The sequence below is a fragment of the Gymnoscopelus braueri genome, assembly GCF_963280865.1.
Source record: "Gymnoscopelus braueri genome assembly, chromosome: 13".
Taxonomy (NCBI): Eukaryota; Metazoa; Chordata; class Actinopteri; order Myctophiformes; family Myctophidae; genus Gymnoscopelus; species Gymnoscopelus braueri.
This window is the reverse complement of record NC_137615.1, coordinates 7,130,911-7,150,706: the sequence shown is the minus strand read 5'-3', so window position 1 is coordinate 7,150,706 and position 19,796 is coordinate 7,130,911. Positions and strand designations below refer to the sequence as shown.

The window sequence follows — 19,796 nt, the reverse complement described above, 5'->3', positions numbered from 1 at the left end:
CACACACACACACACACACACACACACACACACACACACACACACACACACACACACGCACACCTGCTCCTGTCCCAGGATGATGACTCCTCCAGGTTTGATGGGGTGCCAGGGTGCCAGGTTGTCTCCGGTGCCCAGCCTCTCCCCGTCCTGGTAGGCCTCCCAGAAGCCATCCCTGGTGGTCCAGGTAATGCAGATGTGGTGCCACCGCCCGTCACTCACCGACAGAGGCAGCTGGGCCACCTGGGGGGACAACAACAGAGTGACAGGATCAGGTGTGTGTATGTGTGTGTGTGTGTTTCAGGCCACGACCCTCAAAATAATCATATTTGAACTGTGGACCCCCCACCCTGACAAGCACTTGGAATTGTAGTCATTACATACTGTATAGTTTGACTCGGCTCCGCAGATAAACATTAAATAGAGGGAATAGAGGCCTAAGTAATTGATGTAGAGTGGACCAAGTACAGCTGCAACTCATGTCTGTTTTGCTAAGAATAAGACTAAGAATGAGTGCTTAATTGTCTCCGCCGAAGGTGGAGAATATGTTTTCGCTTTGTGTGAGCAAACATTGTTAGCCAAGCTAACATTGGGCAAGCTCCACGTGACACGTGTCAATTTGTTGACACCAATGCCTCTGATTGGCTAGAGGGACGCGTGACGAAATAAAATTCTATAAATAGGTGTGTCACTTCAAAAAGCCTCTACTTTTTGAAGTGAGGTAAAACAGGATCAATCAGACTTGATTGGAACAGTACCTTCAGTAAGTCCAAGTCACCCGTCTGTGCGTGTGTGTTTCCCTCTGAGAACACCTAACATTGGTCAAGCAAAGGCGCAGAAGGCCAAAGCTAAGAAAGCATACTCATCTACAATTGTAACGTAGAAGAGGACTAGAGTTGAAATGATCCCACAACAAAGCCGAACTCTTAATACGTGTCAATATGTTGACATCAATGCCTTTGATTGGCTAGAGGAATGCATGACGAAATACAATTCTATAAATAGGTGTGTCACTTCAAAAAACCGTTTACGTTTTTGAAGCGAGGTAAGACAGGATCAATCAGTCTTGATTGGAACAGTATCTTCTAGTCCAAATCACCCGTCCGTGCGTGTGTGTGTCCCTTTGAGAACACCTGACATTGGTCAAGCAAAGGCGCAGAAGGCCAAAGCTAAGAAAGCATACTCATCTACAACAGTAACACAGAAGAGGACTAGAGTTGAATTGATCCCACAACAAGACCGAAATCTTAATACGTATTAATATGTTGACACCAATGCCTTTGATTGGCTAGAGGAATGCATGACGAAATACAATTCTATAAATAGGTGTGTCACTTCAAAAAACCGTTTACGTTTTTGAAGCGAGGTAAGACAGGATCAATCAGTCTTGATTGGAACAGTATCTTCTAGTCCAAATCACCCGTCCGTGCGTGTGTGTGTCCTTCTGAGAACACCTAACATTGGTCAAACAAAGGCGCAGAAGGCCAAAGCTGATCAAACACACCAATCAACTGCTGAAACTGTTCAAGACAATGAAGACTAGAGGGACGCATGACGAAATACAATCCTATAATAAAAAGGTGTGTCACTTCAAAAAGCCGTTTACGTTTTTGAAGCGAGGTAAGACAGGATCAATCAGTCTTGATTGGAACAGTATCTTCTAGTCCAAATCACCCGTCCGTGCGTGTGTGTGTCCCTTTGAGAACACCTGACATTGGTCAAGCAAAGGCGCAGAAGGCCAAAGCTAAGAAAGCATACTCATCTACAACATGTATTACTCCTTCAGATTTTATCCAAACATCACGCAAATCGGTACACATGATCTCTATAGTCAACTGATCAAGACGGATCCGTCCGATCCGCCTGATTTTTCACATTCCAGCCTGATTGGCGAATTCCCAACATTGCTGCCCCACACTATCCTACCTGACCTGGCGGAGACCTGTGCTCCGAGGAGCACTTTTTCTAGTTAATAATGAATTAATATAATAATTAATTAATTACAGTCATTAACACATAGACTGCCGTGGACGTAATATTACATCATCTCAAATCCAACGCTTGACTGCCGATGACGTAATAATACGTCATTGTCATCTGGTGTTTTTAGTGAATACACTAGAGGGCGCTCTTCGCCACCTATGAATGCTGCTTTGACCTCCAGAAAAGGATAGACCCGGAAATGAGGTCATTTTTTTATTTTTAATCCTCCGGTCCACTGCAGATTTATATAAATAAGTTTATCTCGGATTTCTTTTCCTAGATTGCATTTTTGGTGAAAACAACCTATATTCAACTGGCGATAACTAAGGAACGGACGGTCGTGGTTACAATGTTGTTGTTTTTTGCGGTGGAAAGGAGATATGCTCGATTTTCCACCGAGACATTGTTTGTTTACATCCGCGTTGAAAAATATAATTATGTGGATCGTCAAAAAGACTCAAATTAAGGTAAAACCGCTGGCAGTGGTGGATGAATGAATGAATTAATGAATACCTGGCAGAATGTGTTAACAGTGGTGGAAAGTAAGTGCGTGCATTTATACAAGTATTGTAATTAACTACAATTTTAATCATTGCTTCGTACTGGCGGAGTGGAAGAGTACTTAATCCAGTACTTCCATCACTGGTGGTTGGTTAGACACATAACGAACTGAGGTGACGATTAGACAGGCTCCACAGGGACCGGCGCTCTGCAGAGGTTTTCACCGGAAGAAGCGGTTGGTGACACATTAGATTACCCAGGTGACATGGTGACATCAATGCATGGAACAGCCTTCAAAGCCCCGCGGGGAGCAACAGTTCACCGCTCTCTCTCTCTCTCTCTCTCTCTCTCTCTCTCTCACACGCTCCTGTGCTTTGTTCCGCAGATCAAAAGGAAAAACAGCTGCGTATACTCCAGTCCCACCGATGACATCAGCATCCACAGAGGACGCAGTGCATGCATGCATGCAGCACAATAGGGAACGCGTGTGTAGGACTCGTTTTTATTTTTAATCTACACCAGGGGTCTTCAACGTTTTTCAGGCCAAGGACCCCTTATAATAATAATAATACACTTTATCTATATAGCACCTTTCATGACATGCAGGTCAAAGTGCTTTACAGGGTGAAAGACATCAAATAATATAAAGCGAAAGTGCTTTACAGAAAAAGCAACACAACAAAAAAGATTTGAGTTAAAAATGTTCGCTTTAAAAATATATATATTCAAAGATTTGCACACATTTTCACGATTTTTCAAAAATAGCAGATCTACAAGCTCTTAGCGCGGCACTCGGTGCCGCGCTATGAGCTTGTATATCTGCTATTTTTGAATAGCCAAACTGTAAAATAATGCTTTTTAGCTCAAATCTAAAAATGACACAGTTCCAGGTCTTAATGGGTTAAAGCTATCTAAAGAGGGGGCCTGTCTTAGGTATACTGGGAGTTTATTCCAAGCAGTCGGCCTATAGAAGCAGAATGCTGCTGCTTCACCGTGTTTTTTATACGACATTTCAGGCACTGAAGCAGGGACCCCCCCCCCCCCCCCCACTATATATTACATAGAATTGTGTTGCAGATTAAGGTCCCGGACCCCCCTGTTGAAGGGGTTGATTTACACCGTTACATCGTCGCTGTCGGGCAGAAACCTTGTACGTATGACCATATTTTAACTTCTTTATGTGAATTAATGCCCTACTTTCTTATTAGCAGAAATAGCTGATATACAAGCCAGTTTTAGACACACAAGGTTTTCACCCGACAGCAACAATATTATAGCATATCGTTACCGTCGGGCAGAAACCTCTTATCTCCATATTCAGACTTTTTGTATTTTCTTTTCGTAAGTTGACGCCCTATTTGATCAACTACTACAGCGTCACACAAAAGCATCAAAAGTAGCAGATCTGCTACTTGGATTTGAATCGTGACAAGTAACAGTTTTGGACATAATGAGGTTTTCCACCCAACAGAGACAATATTTGAATCTACATCATTATTACTACATGCTGTCCTTTGCTATAGAGCTGAAGAAAACGCGATCCGGTGAAAGGAGTCGGGGGGGGAAGCATCATACGAGATGAAAGGGAAAAGCTCAAGACAAACACGGGAGTTATTATCCCATTCAATCCAGGAAAGCATAGTCATTTTAAGATTTCTCTGGTTATTCAAAAATAGCAGATCTACAAGCTCATAGCACGGCACCGAGTGCCGCGCTATGAGCTTGTAGATCTGCTATTTTTGAAAGATCTTGAAAATTCGTGCAAATCAATGAAGATATATATTTTTAAAGCGAACATTTTGTAACTCAAATCTTTGCTTCCGCAAGGGGGTCCCCGGAACAAAACATTTTGAGATGGGGACCGCGGCCAAATACATAATCTGAAAATGTTTTCTAAATCCTAACAGTATGTTGCTATATGCAATGGTGCTCCAACTTCTTCATGTCAAGGACCCCAAAAACTATAATGTATTTGGCCGCGGACCCCCCATCTCAGAATATGTTGTTCCAGGGACCCCCCCAGAAGCACAGATCGGAGTAATTTTTTTTTGCTTTAAATATATATATTAAAAGATTTGCACACATTTTCCCCCCCAAAAAAAATCAAAAACATAGCAGATCTACAAGCTCTGAGCTTGCAGATCTGCTATTTTCGAATAGCCAAAGGAATCTTCAAATGACACAGATGCGTTCCCGGTCTTAATGGATTAAGAGCCTCCTATAACCAGGGCCTGCTGGTGGCATCTGGAAGATGCTGAGTCTGGATGAACCAAGGAGGCCCCTGTATACTCTCCTGTCTGTATGATGCCTCACAGCGCTGAACCACCATCAGTGACTAACGGCTGCTGCGGCAGAGACTTCAAAAGAAAGTCTCTGTTCCGTTTTTTTTTTTGTCCCCTCCAGCTTGCCGAAAGAAACCGAATAAGTTCTCTAGCACTAGCAGACGGAATGGTTTGATCCTGGATGCGGAGCCTCGTCTTACCTCACTCATACATGATACACTGTTTGTCTATGAGACTACAGAAGTAATTTCTTCGTCTGTACTCGACACGTATGTCTGCGCTTTAAACGGCACTACTATGGATGAGGAGAACGACATATACAGACGTACACGTATCCCAGTGGTGTAAAGTAACTAAGTACTTTTACCCAAGTACTGTACTCAAGTACAGTTTTGAGGTATTTTTACTTTACTAGAGCATTTCCAATTCTCTGTACTTTTACTTCTACTCTACTACATCTCAGAGGTAAATATAGCACTTTTTTACTACACTATAATTATTTGAAAACTTTAGTTTCTATAGTTACTTTGTAGATTTTGACTATTATTACACAACATACAGTTTAACCACTTCAGTCCTACATACATTTCGGGCTTTTGAAAATAGCCGATCTACATGCTCACAATGCGTCGCATCGCGACACATTGTGAGCTTGTAGATCTGCTATTTTCAAAATATTTGTTTGAAAACCTGGAAAACCTTGGGTCAATATGCATAACGAGTACTTTTACTTTTGGTACTTTAAGTACATTTTGATACCAATACTTTTGTACTTTGATTCAAGTAAAGTTTGAATTCCGGAATTTAGCTTGTAACAGAGTATTTCTACATTGCAGTATTGATACTTTTTACTTTTAAAACATGTGGGTACTTTTTCCACCACTGCAAGTATCCCCCTTTTCTATATGACATGGAATGCATACTAATGGTTCATGCTCAACTTGTCTCTGCAGAGAGAAGAGACTATAGAGTTAGTATAGCCTGAATACAACAGCCCTGCAGCATGTGTGAGTGCACACAAGTGCATAGCTCCCTGTTCCATTTGGGTTCCGACTTCAAATTATAATTAATTTCACCGGTGCCTGATCAATGAACTACTAAAAAGACATATACCTGAACATGGAGCATATACCCAGATCAGCCCTCCATTTGGACATTCACAAAGGAATTAAACGATCACTAGCCTGGATACAGTGTCCTAATAAAGTGACACATGTCTACAAATCATTCAATCAATGCCGCAAGTTCATATTAAGCATGAATAGATCAAATATAGGTCAGTCTACAGCTGTAGCTATGGCTATAAATCAACAAATATGCCCGCAAAGTCAGTCAAACTTAATCAATGGACACTTCAAATGTGTTCACGTATCAATGTGTTCACACTTTGTAGACCTAACAGTGTGACAACAAAGCCCTGATACGTGATTGGCATAATCCTGCACCACAATACAATGAAAACAGCGCCTCCAAACATTGCAATTTGAGAACAGTGAGGCAGACTCAAGACCTCACATCAAAGCCGCCCTCATCCCACCCTTGTCCTGTTCAAAGCCTCCCTCAAAACCCACCTTTTCAGACTCGCTTTCCTGCCTATACGGTAATTCAATTCCCCCTTTCTGCCTTCCTTTTAATGTTCATGTTTTTCTTTGCTTAGTTTTTAGACTTTTAACTAGTTATTCTCTGAATAAAGTTTTTATTTTATTTTATCTGTTGTGTAAAGCGACTTTGAGTAGGCTATCAAGAAAAGCTCTATATAAATTGCAGTGGTGTAAATTAACTAAGTACATTTACTCAAGTACTGTACTTAAGTACAATTTTGATTTTATTTTTTTTACTTTACTGGAGTATTTCCAATGTTCTACTCCACTCCACATCTCAGAGGCAAATACAGTTATTTGAAAACTTTAGTTACTAGTTTCTTTGCAGATATAAATTATTATATTATAAAACGTATACATTAACCACTTTAGCCCTATTTTATACCTAGGCTATTTGAAAATAGCCGATCTACAAGCTCACAACGCATCGCATCGCGACACGTTGTGAGCTTGTAGATCTGCTATTTTCAAACATTTTAGTACTTTCACTTTTGGTACTTTAAGTATTTTGATGCCAATACCTTTGTACTTTTACTCAAGTAACATTTTGAACGCAGGCCTTTCACTTGTAACAGAGTATTTTTATATTGTGGTATTGCTACTTTTACTTAAGTAAAATATCTGAATATACTTCTTCCACCACTGATAAATTGTATATAGGCCTATTATTATTATTTAAGTCCCAACATGCTTGCAATAAGGCGGCACAAAGAGACGCTCCCTTCCATCCCGGAAGATTTGTCTACAAGTGCATATAGCTGGCGGCATTCTGGAAAGGAAAGGAGTGGAAGTGGGCCAGGCGCCCTCGTGTATATCCACCGCTACCTCTGGGAACCAGGTGATTGCATCATGGGAGAAGATCTACCACGCTGGGAATGGGCCCTGCTGACTAGGGGTGGGACGATATGGGTACCTCACGATACGATATATATCACGATATTAGGCCCACGATAACAATATATATCACGATATTCGACGATGTTCGATATATTGCGATATCACGATATTCGATATATATTGCAAGAAATTTCACCAACGATAGATATATCACGATATCTGAAAATATCGATATTTTGCGATATCACGATATATTGCATGAAAATTCACCAACGATATATCACGATAGTCCTTGTATTCAATTCATAAACACATAAAATAGCACCAAACAGTTCAAAATCATCATTACACAAATACAGAGTAGGAAGAACAACGTATCACAAACTTAAAAAAAAAAAAAAAAAAAAACTTTTCTTTTTTTTTCTTTTTTTAATATCGATATTTTTTGGCAGCATATCGATTATTTATCGCGTGAGAAAGTATCGCGATATATCGATATATCGATATATCCCAGCGTGGTAGATCTTCTCCCATGATGCAATCACCTGGTTCCCAGAGGTAGCGGTGGATATACACGAGGGCGCCTGGCCCACTTCCACTCCTTTCCTTTCCAGAATGCCGCCAGCTATATGCACTTGTAGACAAATCTTCCCACCCCTACTGCTGACCCGCCTGCGGTCTGGGGTCTGGGTTCGGCTGCTTCACATCGACCATGAAGAAGAAGTGGGGCCTGGCAGACAGACAGCGCAGCATGCCAATGTGTTGAGCCTGAGCAGACTGGCAAACACATCATCACCACCTGTATACCCTGTATACAGACCACCTTCACAACCAGTGGTGGAAAGTAACTAAGTACATTTACTCAAGTACTGTAGGCCTACTTACGTACGCTTTTGAGGTATTTGTACTTTACTTGAGTATTTCCAATTTCCAATACGTTTACTTGTAGCCTACTCCACTACATCTCAGAGGCAAATATTGTACTTTTACTTCACTACAATTATTTGAAAACTTTAGTTACTACTTTGTAGATTTTGATTATTATTACAAAACATACATTAACCACTTCAACCCTGTATACATTTTGGCCATTTGAAAATAGCAGATCTACAAGCTCACAATAGCAGATCCACAATAGTAGATCCACAAGCTCGTAGCTTGTAGATCTGCTATTTTCAAAAGATCGTAAAACATTTGAAATCTTGTGAAATGGGACATTCTGCATAACGAGTACTTTCTACTTTTGGTACTTTATGTACATGTGAACATGCCAATACTTTTGTACTTTTACTCAAGTAAATTTTTTAATCCAGACTTGTACTTGTAACTGAGTATTTCTGCATTGCAGTATTGATACTTTTACTTAAGTGCCCAGGGGTGTGGCTGCACGACACTGACTTGGACATTTTAGGAAATAAGTATAACAACTATAAAAGCATTTGAAAGAGTGAGAGTGAGAGAGAGAGAGAGAGAGAGAGAGAGAGAGAGAGAGAGAGAGAGAGAGAGAGAGAGAGAGAGAGAGAGAGAGAGGGAGGGGGGGGGGGGGGGGGACTTGCATCAGCCCACTAGATAAAACGTGACACTTGCTTGTAGACAAAGCACGCTGCCTTTATTCCCTCTGGACAAAAGATGTAACTTTGTTGTCAAAGTCCTCTTTGTTAAGTTTAGAATGTAACTATAATCTCAGCTATAATAACAACACATCACGTACACGGCGACAAGAAGAGTGCAACGGTCACACAATCAATCACGGCCATGGAAAGAAACAATTACGTCCAGCACACAGGCCACCTGAGAGCTGAATGTTGTGCAGGTTAGACTCGACATTGAATGGATGTTTTTTTTGTTCTGTTCTTATTTCTACAGCGGCAATATTATCCACAAGAACCATCCAGACATCCTCCTCCGACCTAAAGGTTAAAAGTGGTGGAAAAAGTCCATTTTTTCCCCATTTTAATAAGTAAAAGTATCAATACTGCAATGTAGAAATACTCTGTTACAAGTAAATGTCCAGAATTCAAATCGCACTTGAGTAAAAGTGCAACAGTATTGGTATCAAAATGCACCAAAAGTAGAAAGTACTCATTACGCAGAATGTCCCATTTCGCAAAGTTTTCTAAGGTACAAAATGCATAATAATCTTTTGAAAATAGCAGATCTTTTGAAAATAGCAGATCTACAAGCTGACAATGCGTCGCGATGCGACGCATTGTGATAGGTAGGTAGGTAGGTAGATGTCTGTCTGTCTGTCTGTTTGTCTCTATCCAGTATAGTTGAAAGAGTATTGGCTCATGACTCGTTCCAAATCAGCTATACAGTAACTAAAATGAAACTCAGCCAACAATGATTGATTATTTTCAACACACAGTGTAGATTTATTTATAAATCACGGTTACACTCATACAGTAGCTGCAGGCAGGCAGGCAGGCAGGCGCTGCGAACTCTGCAAACACATGGGGCTCTTCTTCAAAGCACACGCATGCCTGAGAGAGGTCAATACCAGAGAGAAAAAAAATAAAACCCTGCTTGAAATCAATAGTCAGAGATGTGTTGTATATTACGTATGCATAGAAGTTGTGAAATATATTGATAAAAATAATCCCTGCATCAATCCAGCTAAGACATGGGGCTTTCACGCGCAGCGGAGCCATCTCTATGCGAGAAAAACAGCAACCGAATGCATTTCAAACGCACTAATCCTGAGAGATTTCAGCTTGTCATCTTTCTGGAAAATCTACATCTGGGAGATTTACTAAAGATTTATGCGTCAGACATGCTTGTTGCCAAAAGAACAAACAAAAGAGTCAATGCAAAGACTTTCCATCAGTGTTGGAAGAAGTACTCTAAAAGAGTCTTGTATTGAATATTGTACTTACTACTTAAAAGTACCGAAGTATTGGCATCATCAAATATAATTGAAGTACCAAAAGTAAAAGCACTCACTATGCAGAACGCATAATGCAATTATGCAACATCTTTCAAAAATAGCACATCTTCTGCATGTTGCCACAAGGGAAAAGGAAAATCCATCCAACGCATTAGCGCCGTTTCCTGATAAATGAATGAGCTCGTCTCTGTCAACGGACACTTGCACGGATGTTACATGAAAATCGGTGACCGATGCCTTGCGGTCTGTGGTGATTGCGTAATCATTCCATTCAATGGGTCACCACTTTTGGTGTGACACTCGGCTGACCGTATCTTAATTGTCTTGTTTTTATTACATTAATTTGTCGCACCTGTGTGACATCATGGCAGAGATTGAAAGAAGACAGAGAGGTTGGCCTTTAGTACGGTCGTGTATGTATTCACATTATTTTTGGATTTGTTGGTGAAAAAAAGTAGGAGAATGTCAATGTAAATTAGCCTTGGTGAATTCTGAGACAGCTCCACAACACTCCGGTAGGCTGCAATCTTTTTATGTTCATACCAATCTTCCTCGCAGAGCGCGGTTTTAATCGTCGGTAATGCAAAAATAATAAGAAGTTACTTTTCTCAGAAGGTAATCCTGTAACATAACGGAATACTTTTTAATGGCCGTAGCAACATAACAATTTACTTGTAAAAGTACCAACACTTGTAATGGCGTACATTACATTATTAGTATAAAGTATTGATACTCAAGTATAGTAACTTAGATACTTTTCACTACTGCCTTCCATGAGAGCAGAGCCCCTTCCAGCACTAAATCCCTGACAATGCCAACGTCAACAAGGAAAGTTTGTCTGAAGCGGAACTTGAACGTACTTTATGGGGGAAACAGGGGAGTTGTGAGCAGGGACGTGCACAGATAGACTCTAGGTGGTGCTAGAGCACCTGCCCTTTGCCCTCTTGACCAGAAGTGCCCCGTTTACAGCAGGGGTCTTCAACAGGGGGTCCGGGACCCCTAGGGGGTCCTCAGAGTTACTACAGGGGGTCCGCCAAATCTTTATGTGATATGATTTTTCTTTTTACCATAACCACTCGAAACCTAGCATCCCTTTTCTGAGGAGAACTTTAGCCAAAAATAGCAGATCTACAAGCTCTGCGAGGCGTTGTGGGCTTGTAGATGGGCTATTTTTGGCAAAGAGGTATAGGTGTAGAGGGAAAAAAGAGCAGACCAAGTAAACAAAAAAAAGTATAATTTACTTGAGCACCTGCCCCTCAAAATGTCTGTGCACGCCACTGGTTGTGAGACTCCAACACAAACCAAATGATCTGAAAAGACAAACAGTGAGAGTCTTTGTCTTGTTTGGGATTCGAGGACGAAGCTTTTCTGCTCCTTGGTGTGGATGATCATTCATAATCCCTCTCTGCGTAGTAAAGCTTCAATATACAATATTATACAATACACCCTGTTGGTATAGAAAACACTATGAAATTCTCTCTTTCTGGCCCTCTCTCTTGTCTCTTTCTTTTTCACCCTATCTCCCCTCTCTCTTATCTATTTCTCTCTCTTATCTCTCTCTCTCTCTGCCTCTCTATCTCTTGTCACTTTCTTTTAATGTAATTTAAGTTCTAAATCTTTATCGGCATGATAAAACATGTTTTACATTGCCAAAGCATACATATAATAACAAGTCATAACATTACGTATACAGAGACAACAAGTGAATAACAATCATCCTAACAATAATGAATAACAAGCAATATAGTGATAATGATCCTTTTCTCTCTCTCCACCCTCTCCTATCTCTTCCCCCCTCCCCCCCATCTCTCGCTCTCTCCCTCTTATATATTTATTATTTCCTCTCTCCCCTCTCTCTTATCCCTCAACCCCTCTCCCCCTCTCTCTCATTTCTTCCCCATCCCTCTCTCTCTCTCTCTCTCTCTCAACATGCAGAGCCATATTACCAACATGAACAATGAAGGCCCCAGTGTGGCTCGTTACTGCGTGCCTGTGAGCACATGATTATACACATGCATGTGTGCTACATACATATCATAATCACTTTCTCTCTCTCTCTCCCTCTCCCTCTCCCTCTCTCTCTCGTGTGTCTTTCTTTCTTCCCCATCATCATCATCATCCCTGACACTGTAACACTTCCTCTCTTCTTCTCTCTTTCTCTCTCTCCGATGCACTCATTCACCTCCTTTCCTTGGATTTCCCTCAGCCCTGTTCCCCTGTACCTCCTCATCAGTGGTGGAAAGTAACTAAGTACATTTACTCAAGTACTGTACTTAAGTAACATTTTGAGGTATTTGTACTTTACTTGAGTATTTCCAATTTTCTGTACTTTTACTTCTACTCCACTACATCTCAGAGGCAAATATTGTACTTTTACTCCACTACAATTATTTGAAAACTTTAGTTGTAGTTACTTTGCAGATATAAATGATTATATTATAAAACATACATTAACCACTTTAGCCTTATTTTATACATAGGCTATTTGAAAATAGCAGATCTACAAGCTCACAACGCGTCGCATCGCGACGCGTTGTGAGCTTGTAGATCGGCTATTTTCAAATATTTAGTACTTTTACTTTTGGTACTTTAAGTACATTCTGATACCAATACTTTAGTACTTTTACTCAAGTACATTTTGAATTCCGTACTATTACTTGTAACAGAGTACTTCTACATTGCAGTATTGATACTTTTACTTAAGTAGAGAATTTGAGTACTTTTTCCACCACTGCAGCAGTGTGACATACTGTTAGGCGTGCGTGATGTTTGCCCCGGAAAAAGGGACTCTTTCCTTGCATTCTGGTCATTGAGAACTGCCACTCTACCTGAGAGGCAGAGACAGGGAGCGATAAGATGATTCTTTTTTTTACACTTGTGTTTATTGAGCACCATGTTTGTACGGCCGCACCAACCGACACATCCCCACACACCACCAGACCGTGTGGTCTAGTGACGCGTAGAACGGCCGGTCTGATGCCACGGGCCCACGCACCCCACAGCCCCACAGGAGGAGACCCACGGGAGACCCAACTTTAGTGGAGGTCATCACCTCCCCTGATCCACCGTTTAAAGGACGGCGGGGCTTTATCGCTTTCCAATTTACAAGAATCGATAAGATGATTCTAATGAGGTGGAACAGCTTGCTGTAAGCGCTTCCTCCATGCACCTTGACCTGCAGCGGGAGGAAAGTTTGGAACTTGGTGGTGACGCACGTACTATGTCAGCCTTTGCTCTAAACTATTCCACCTTCTGTCTCAGCCGGCGAAGGCAAGATGATCAATAATGGTCCATCTATATCTACACTGCCATGTTGATATGACCCGTTGTTCTGCTTTCTTTCTGTCTTTCTCTATCTCTGCCCACATTTCTTTGAAAGTGCAGTGATGGAGCTTTTACCACACACAAACCAACACTTGTTTTTTTATACACCTGTAAATAAAGCGGAGTTGCCTTATCGATTTAAGAGGCCATTGGCCGGCCGCATGCTCTCCTGTCCTCCGCCTTGCAGGGTGAGCATGATGGGGGAGCCAAAACACAAAGACTGCTTCCTCCAAGGAAAAACAGTGTGAAGCATCAAATCACATTAAGTGACACTGAGTTGACAAAGTGACGTTGACACTGTTTTCATTTTGATGGATGACTTCATAAAAAAAGACTTGCCTGGTTCTATTCCCCGGCCAACCGTGTCATCTGTATACTAATCTCTCTGTCAGCACCACTGCCTTAGCGTTGTTGTTGGTAGGAATAACATGTAACTAACAAAGATGTCCTGCAAAAGATCAGCACAAGCCATCGGCCCACACAAAGCGAAAAACCGAGGTGGTCAAGCTAGGCCACATCACCATCCTCAGGCCTGGTGAAGACCGTTCTGCAAGGCACCGTTCATGGTGGCAGGAGACAAAAGAAAAAGACGGGAAGATAACATGGCAGAATGGACTAACTTGAAACTCAGTGAGGCAATGAGAGCTGCCGAGGACAGAGAGGGATGGAGAGAGTCATGGCATGGCAGTGGTTCTCAATCGTTTCAGTCCGCGACCCCCCAAAATAATCATTTTTGAACTGGGGACCCCCACCCTGACAAGCAGTTCCACAGATAAATATTGTGAAAGAAATCAGATCTACAAGCTCAGTGAGCTTGTAGATCTGCTATTTTCGCCTCATATTATTTGACAATTTGGTAAATTTGGTATAGTTATTTATATTTTTTAGGTATTAAACATGTCTTAAAAGTCCTTAAATTGTCATTTCACCGTCATCTGAGTTCCTGTTTTACACAAAAAAAAGGAGGCGGTGCCCCCAGAAGCACTTTTTTATTTTTTTTAAACAAATGGGTTCCCAGATTGTCTGTACACAAACGCAACCTCTTACCATCGCAAAACGCTCTTCCTTTGAAGATAAAAAGCAAGGCCCCTGCTGTGTTTCCGCTTCACTTGAATCGCCCCGCAGATACAGTACTGTATGTAACGCCTGCGTGACTCGTTGTGTACAGGAAAAAAAAACAAGACGTCAGACGCTGCTATCTCTAAGCTGTATTATTGTTATTGTTAGATGTGTTTGGAATTTGGGTCAGTGACGTTAAATGTTTATGAGCTGCACAATTAATATTGAAAAGAACTGACACTCATGCAGTGAATCTCTCCCCTGCATTCTCTTTAATGTAAATAACTACAAGTTCCTACACAATGCAGAATTATAAAAAAATCCATATATTAATGCCATTGCTATAGATTTGCTAATCTATATTTTAAATATCTCTGTTCTACCACCATAATAACCATTGGACATGAAAGTCAAATGACTAATAATTACAAGGTTTTAACTAAAATATATTAAAAAAGAGAAACGATTTCCCTTCTGTAAACGAAATGTTCTCTTTGCTTTTGAGCAAAGAGTGAGCTTGGTGCTTTTGAGCAAGGTGTCTGGCCTTTTGCTTCCTTCCTTTTCCTTCCGTCGAACTTTTCTTCTTGAGGAACCCCCCCACCACAATCATTTTAACCACTTTAGCCATTAATATGTTGGCTATTCAAAAATAGCAGATGTGCAAGCTCACAGCTCACAGCACTTCGTGCCACGAGCTTGTACATCTGCTATTTTTGAAAATATTCGCCTCTGCTGCCAAATACATATCAATTTGGGGATCCTTGACTTGTTTGTCTTTTCATGTTCTGAAATCTAACACGTTTTCAAGGTCCCTCAGTAGCAGTGGCGTAAAGTAACTAAGTACATTCACTCAAGTACTGTATTTAAGTACAATTTTGAGGTACTTTTACTTTACTGGAGTATCTCCAATTGTCAGTACTTTGACTTCCACTCCACCACATCTCAGAGGCAAATATTGTACTTTAACTCCACAAAAAATATTTTAAAACTTTAGTTACTAGTTACATTGCAGATATGAATTATTATGTTATAAACCATACATTAACCACTTTAGCCAAATTGTATACACAGGTTATTTGAAAATAGCCGCTATTTTCAAACATTTTAGTACTTTTACTTCTGATACTTTAAGTATATTTTGATGCCAATACCTTTGTACTTTTACTCAAGTAACATTTTGAACACAGGCCTTTTACTTGTAACAGAGTATTTTCATATCGTGGTATCGATACTTTTACTTAAGTAAAATATCCGAGTCGACTTCTTCCACCACTGTTCAGTAGTTTCGTATACACGGTCGGTCGGTCGGTCGGTCGCTGTACCAGATCATGAATACCAATTGCGACTAAATAAGACGTGCGTGCCTGTTCGTGTTGATTTGCATGGAGGTACAATGGAGCTGTCGGCAACATAACAGGCTTTCAAGACTTACAGGTCACATGCAAATCAGCCACGGCTGAGAAGCTTTTCAAGCATTTGGAAATAGACGTTTTTTTGTTGTTGTCGTCGTTGTGCACCTCTGCAGAAAGAGAAATGCAATTTTCAAATCTAATTTAGCCCATTAAGACCTGAGAAGATTCTAGAAATGTCTTCTAAATCCTAAAAAAAAATTGAAAAAAAAACCCAATTTTTTTTTTCCTCGATTTTTCAAAAATAGCAGATCTACAAGTTCATAGCGCGGCACTCGGTGCCGCGCTATGAGCTTGTATATCTGCTATTTTTGAATAGCCTAAATAAATCTAAAGTGACACAGATGCGTTCCAGGTATCAATGGGTTAGCAAAGTCACTATACGGGAGCTATGAACACGAACACGAATAAAGGGACTGTCTGTCATTTTATCAATCATGATGGCGTATATACCGTAGACTGGAACACAATGAGTGTGTTCGTGAAGCGACTGCAAGTGCTGCTCGCACGCCCTCTCTCGCACGTCCTCTCTCTCTCTCTCTCTCTCCTGGGCGTGTGCTATTCAAACCGACATGCAATTACTGATGACAATAATTGTTTTGGGATTGCTTGCGATTTATGAAAAGGCTTGGCGGCTGAAGGGGGGGGGGGGGGGTTATAATAGAGGATTCTAAAACGAAAAAAAAGTTGAAATTACTTCAAATTCACTTGGGAATTAGGAAGGTTGCGGTATATGCTGCCATCTTTAATCGCACCACTGTGCTTGTAAATAATTATTCCGGCCTCGCAAACGCCCCCAAACAGGCTGGCACTATCGTCTCTGTTGGGTGGAAACCTCCAAAATGTCTAAAAACTATTACTTTTCAGGATTCAAATTCAAATGCATCAAACGTAGAAGATCTACAAGCTCAAAACGTGTCTCGCTTCGAGCTTGCGGATCTGCTACTTTTGATGCTTTTGTGTGACGCTGTAGTATGATCAAGTAGGGCGTTCATTTACGAAGAAAACACAAAAAGTTCTGTCCGACAGCATCGATCTGAATGTATACCTCACACCCCAAACAGAGCTTTTTTCTTTTCCACGAAAAAAAAACTAAAAACAAAACCGAGGTGACGGCTCCAGGCTCTGGAACAGCTTGCCCCTATACACATGAACGATTCCCAGCATATGGACCGGGGCCCACTAGTGGTGAGTGAGGATATTGCAAGCAAGAGGATGGCACTCACACAGCACTCCCTACTGGAGCTCGCTGAGAGGGTGCGTTGTTTGACTCTCTGGGGGCAAGTTAGTAGGGGATACAAAAGTCCAATGATAATTTGAGGACAGCCATGTTTTTAGTAACCTGACACCGTCAAATGGAAGAAGCTTGCGACACACATTTGTTTCACAGCCTACTTCCCATCTGAGACTCCGGTCGCAGAATCGATGACAGACAGTTTTTCTTTTTTTCAAGCTACAAGGCAGGTGATTGGATGATCCCGCCCCTAGCAGCCGCTGATTGGTTCGAACGCGCAGTGTTCGGGCATCTCTACTCCCTGCGCAATCCCAGACCTCCCTGAAATCAAATGCAAATGAGATTTCCGGAGGGAGGGGGTTTACCAGGCTATGTTTTTAGGGCCAGTTTTCAAAGTGACCGTTGCTCGGGGTATAGTAGAGTGCATCCCCCCCCCCCCCCCACCATGTTTGTGCCGAAACTAGTGGGAACACGCTCAGAGGAGTTCCCTCTGTTGAAAACGTTGTTTACATTGTGATACAGGTTAATACAAGCGTAAAGTATGCCACGTTTAGTTCCATTGATCCAAGCTGGAGCACAATCGGTTAAATTAAACATGCTCTGACAATGCGCGGCTGTCGTGTTTAGTGGTCAGATGGGTGGGCCGCGGACCCTTTGGAGACGGTGGGCCCTGATCCAGAAAAGGTCGGGAACCACTGATTTACACAATTTGTTCTGCCCACCCACTCACTATAGAGGTTTTAATATCCCTATTAACCCTTTAAGACCGGGAACGCACGATTCATTTGGCTATTCAAAAATAGCAGATATACAAGCTCATAGCGCGGCACCGAGTGCCGCGCTATGAGCTTGTAGATCTGCTATTTATTGAAAAACCATGAACATTTGTGCAAATCTTTGAATATCTATTTTTTTAAGCGAACATTTGTAACTCAAATCTTTGCTTCTGGGGATTCTACAAATGTCTTCTAAATCCTAACAACACAAAAAAACCTATGTTGCTATAATGTCAGTGGTTCCAAATGTTTTCATGTCAAGGACCCCCAAAATTATATGTAATTGGCCGCGGACCCCCATCTCAAAATATTTAGTTCCAGGGACCCCCAGAAGCAAATATTTAGGTTACCCAAAATATAAAATATTATATAATATTCAAAGATTTGAATATTTTCACGATTAGAAAAAATTTTGCAGATCTACAAGCTCGTAGCGCGGCACTCGGTGCCGTGCTACGAGCTTGTAGATCTGCTATTTTTATATAGCCAAAGAAATCTTAAAATGACACAGATGCGTTCCCGGTCTTAAAGGGTTAAAGACTCACCTTTTCTCCCTGGCTTTCAATGCTACAGTGTTGTGTAAACCCTGGCCTTTACTGTGTAGCATAATGCTGAATTGCACTTTTTTTTAGACCTCTTTCTGTATTCCATTTGTGTAATGCCCTGTTCATTTGTTCTTTTGTATCTGTTCTCGGCTGCTAATTTATTCCCTCGTTCTTGTTTTGTTTGTTTTTGAGCTTGTACAGCACTATAAATATTTTTTTTGTTGAGTTTGAGATATCTGGCGAACGTGAATGAAATACTCTCACTGTAAGAAGACGTCTGTTATTTAGGATAGCCTATCCCATAGCCTGGAGGGACTCTGGCAATTGGCTAGCTTGTTGTTAGGCCAACTGGCCGACCAATGGTGTAACTTCATCAGCCAGTCAAAAGCAACACATTCCAACTCCCAGTGGTGCAAAGTAACTAAGTACATTTACTCAAGTAATGTACTAGCCAGTCCAGCTTAGAACGCAACCCTAGTTTTTGTTCAATAAACATAATTGTGGTTTGTACCAGTTTGTGTTTTTGTGCCAGACCATTGCCAGACATTGTCGGCCTATTTACTCCGCTAGCCTATTTCTCTCCGCCAAGTTAAACTGTTTACTATTCAACAAGCAACAGTACCGCTGCTGCCTGCGGCACAGTGGCCAACAGACCCACCGAAACAAATGTCTCTATTAACCCATTAAGACCTGAGGTTTTTTGAAAGTTTAGACATTTTGAAACATTTTGAAAAAAAAAATCTAAAACATTTTCTTTCAAGATTTTTTTTTCAAGATTTTTTTCAAAAATAGCAGATCTACAAGCTCATAGCGCGGCACTCGGTGCCGCGCTATGAGCTTGTATATCTGCTATTTTTGAATAGCCAAAGACATCTAAAGTGACACAGATGCGTTCCAGGTATCAATGGGTTAAAAGACTAACCCAAACTGGAGATGACAATCAACAAGCCATATAGCCGCAGAAATGAGCAGCTGAAATGAGAGTGCAGCAGCTGCACTCCAAACGCCAAGGTTTATCAACTCTGAGACAACCGAAGACTTCTTTACAAAGGGACAGGTGCAAAAGTGTCCAACTTGGGGATTCTACAAAATAGAGAAGGGACACAAAAGAAACTATTAGAAAACGAGGTAGCACATCAACTTATGGGTTTTCTCTGCTCTGATGAAGGCTCATAGCCAAAACGCATAAGCATTTGTTTATTGGTGTGTGCCAATTAAAAAAAAGTGGAAATGTGAGTACTTTGTCCTCTATTGATTTGAATATGTGTTACCTTTTGGGGATTTTTTTTTACAATCCTGCTTTTGATATGGACACAAAAGAAACGTTGCCCGATTCACTTAACAATATGAAGAAGCAA

General features: G+C 41.1%; 1 protein-coding gene across 1 annotated transcript in view; it reads right to left on the bottom strand.

Annotated features, from left to right (window-relative positions):
* nptx2a (neuronal pentraxin 2a) overlaps positions 1-19,796 on the bottom strand; it is a gene marked incomplete at both ends in the record, with an annotated part of 59,680 nt that overhangs the window by 9,250 nt on the left and 30,634 nt on the right. Inside the window, one exon of the mRNA XM_080448117.1 lies at positions 64-243. Coding sequence (XP_080304243.1) covers positions 64-243 — 180 coding nt within the window. The remainder of the gene's footprint in view (positions 1-63; positions 244-19,796) is intronic.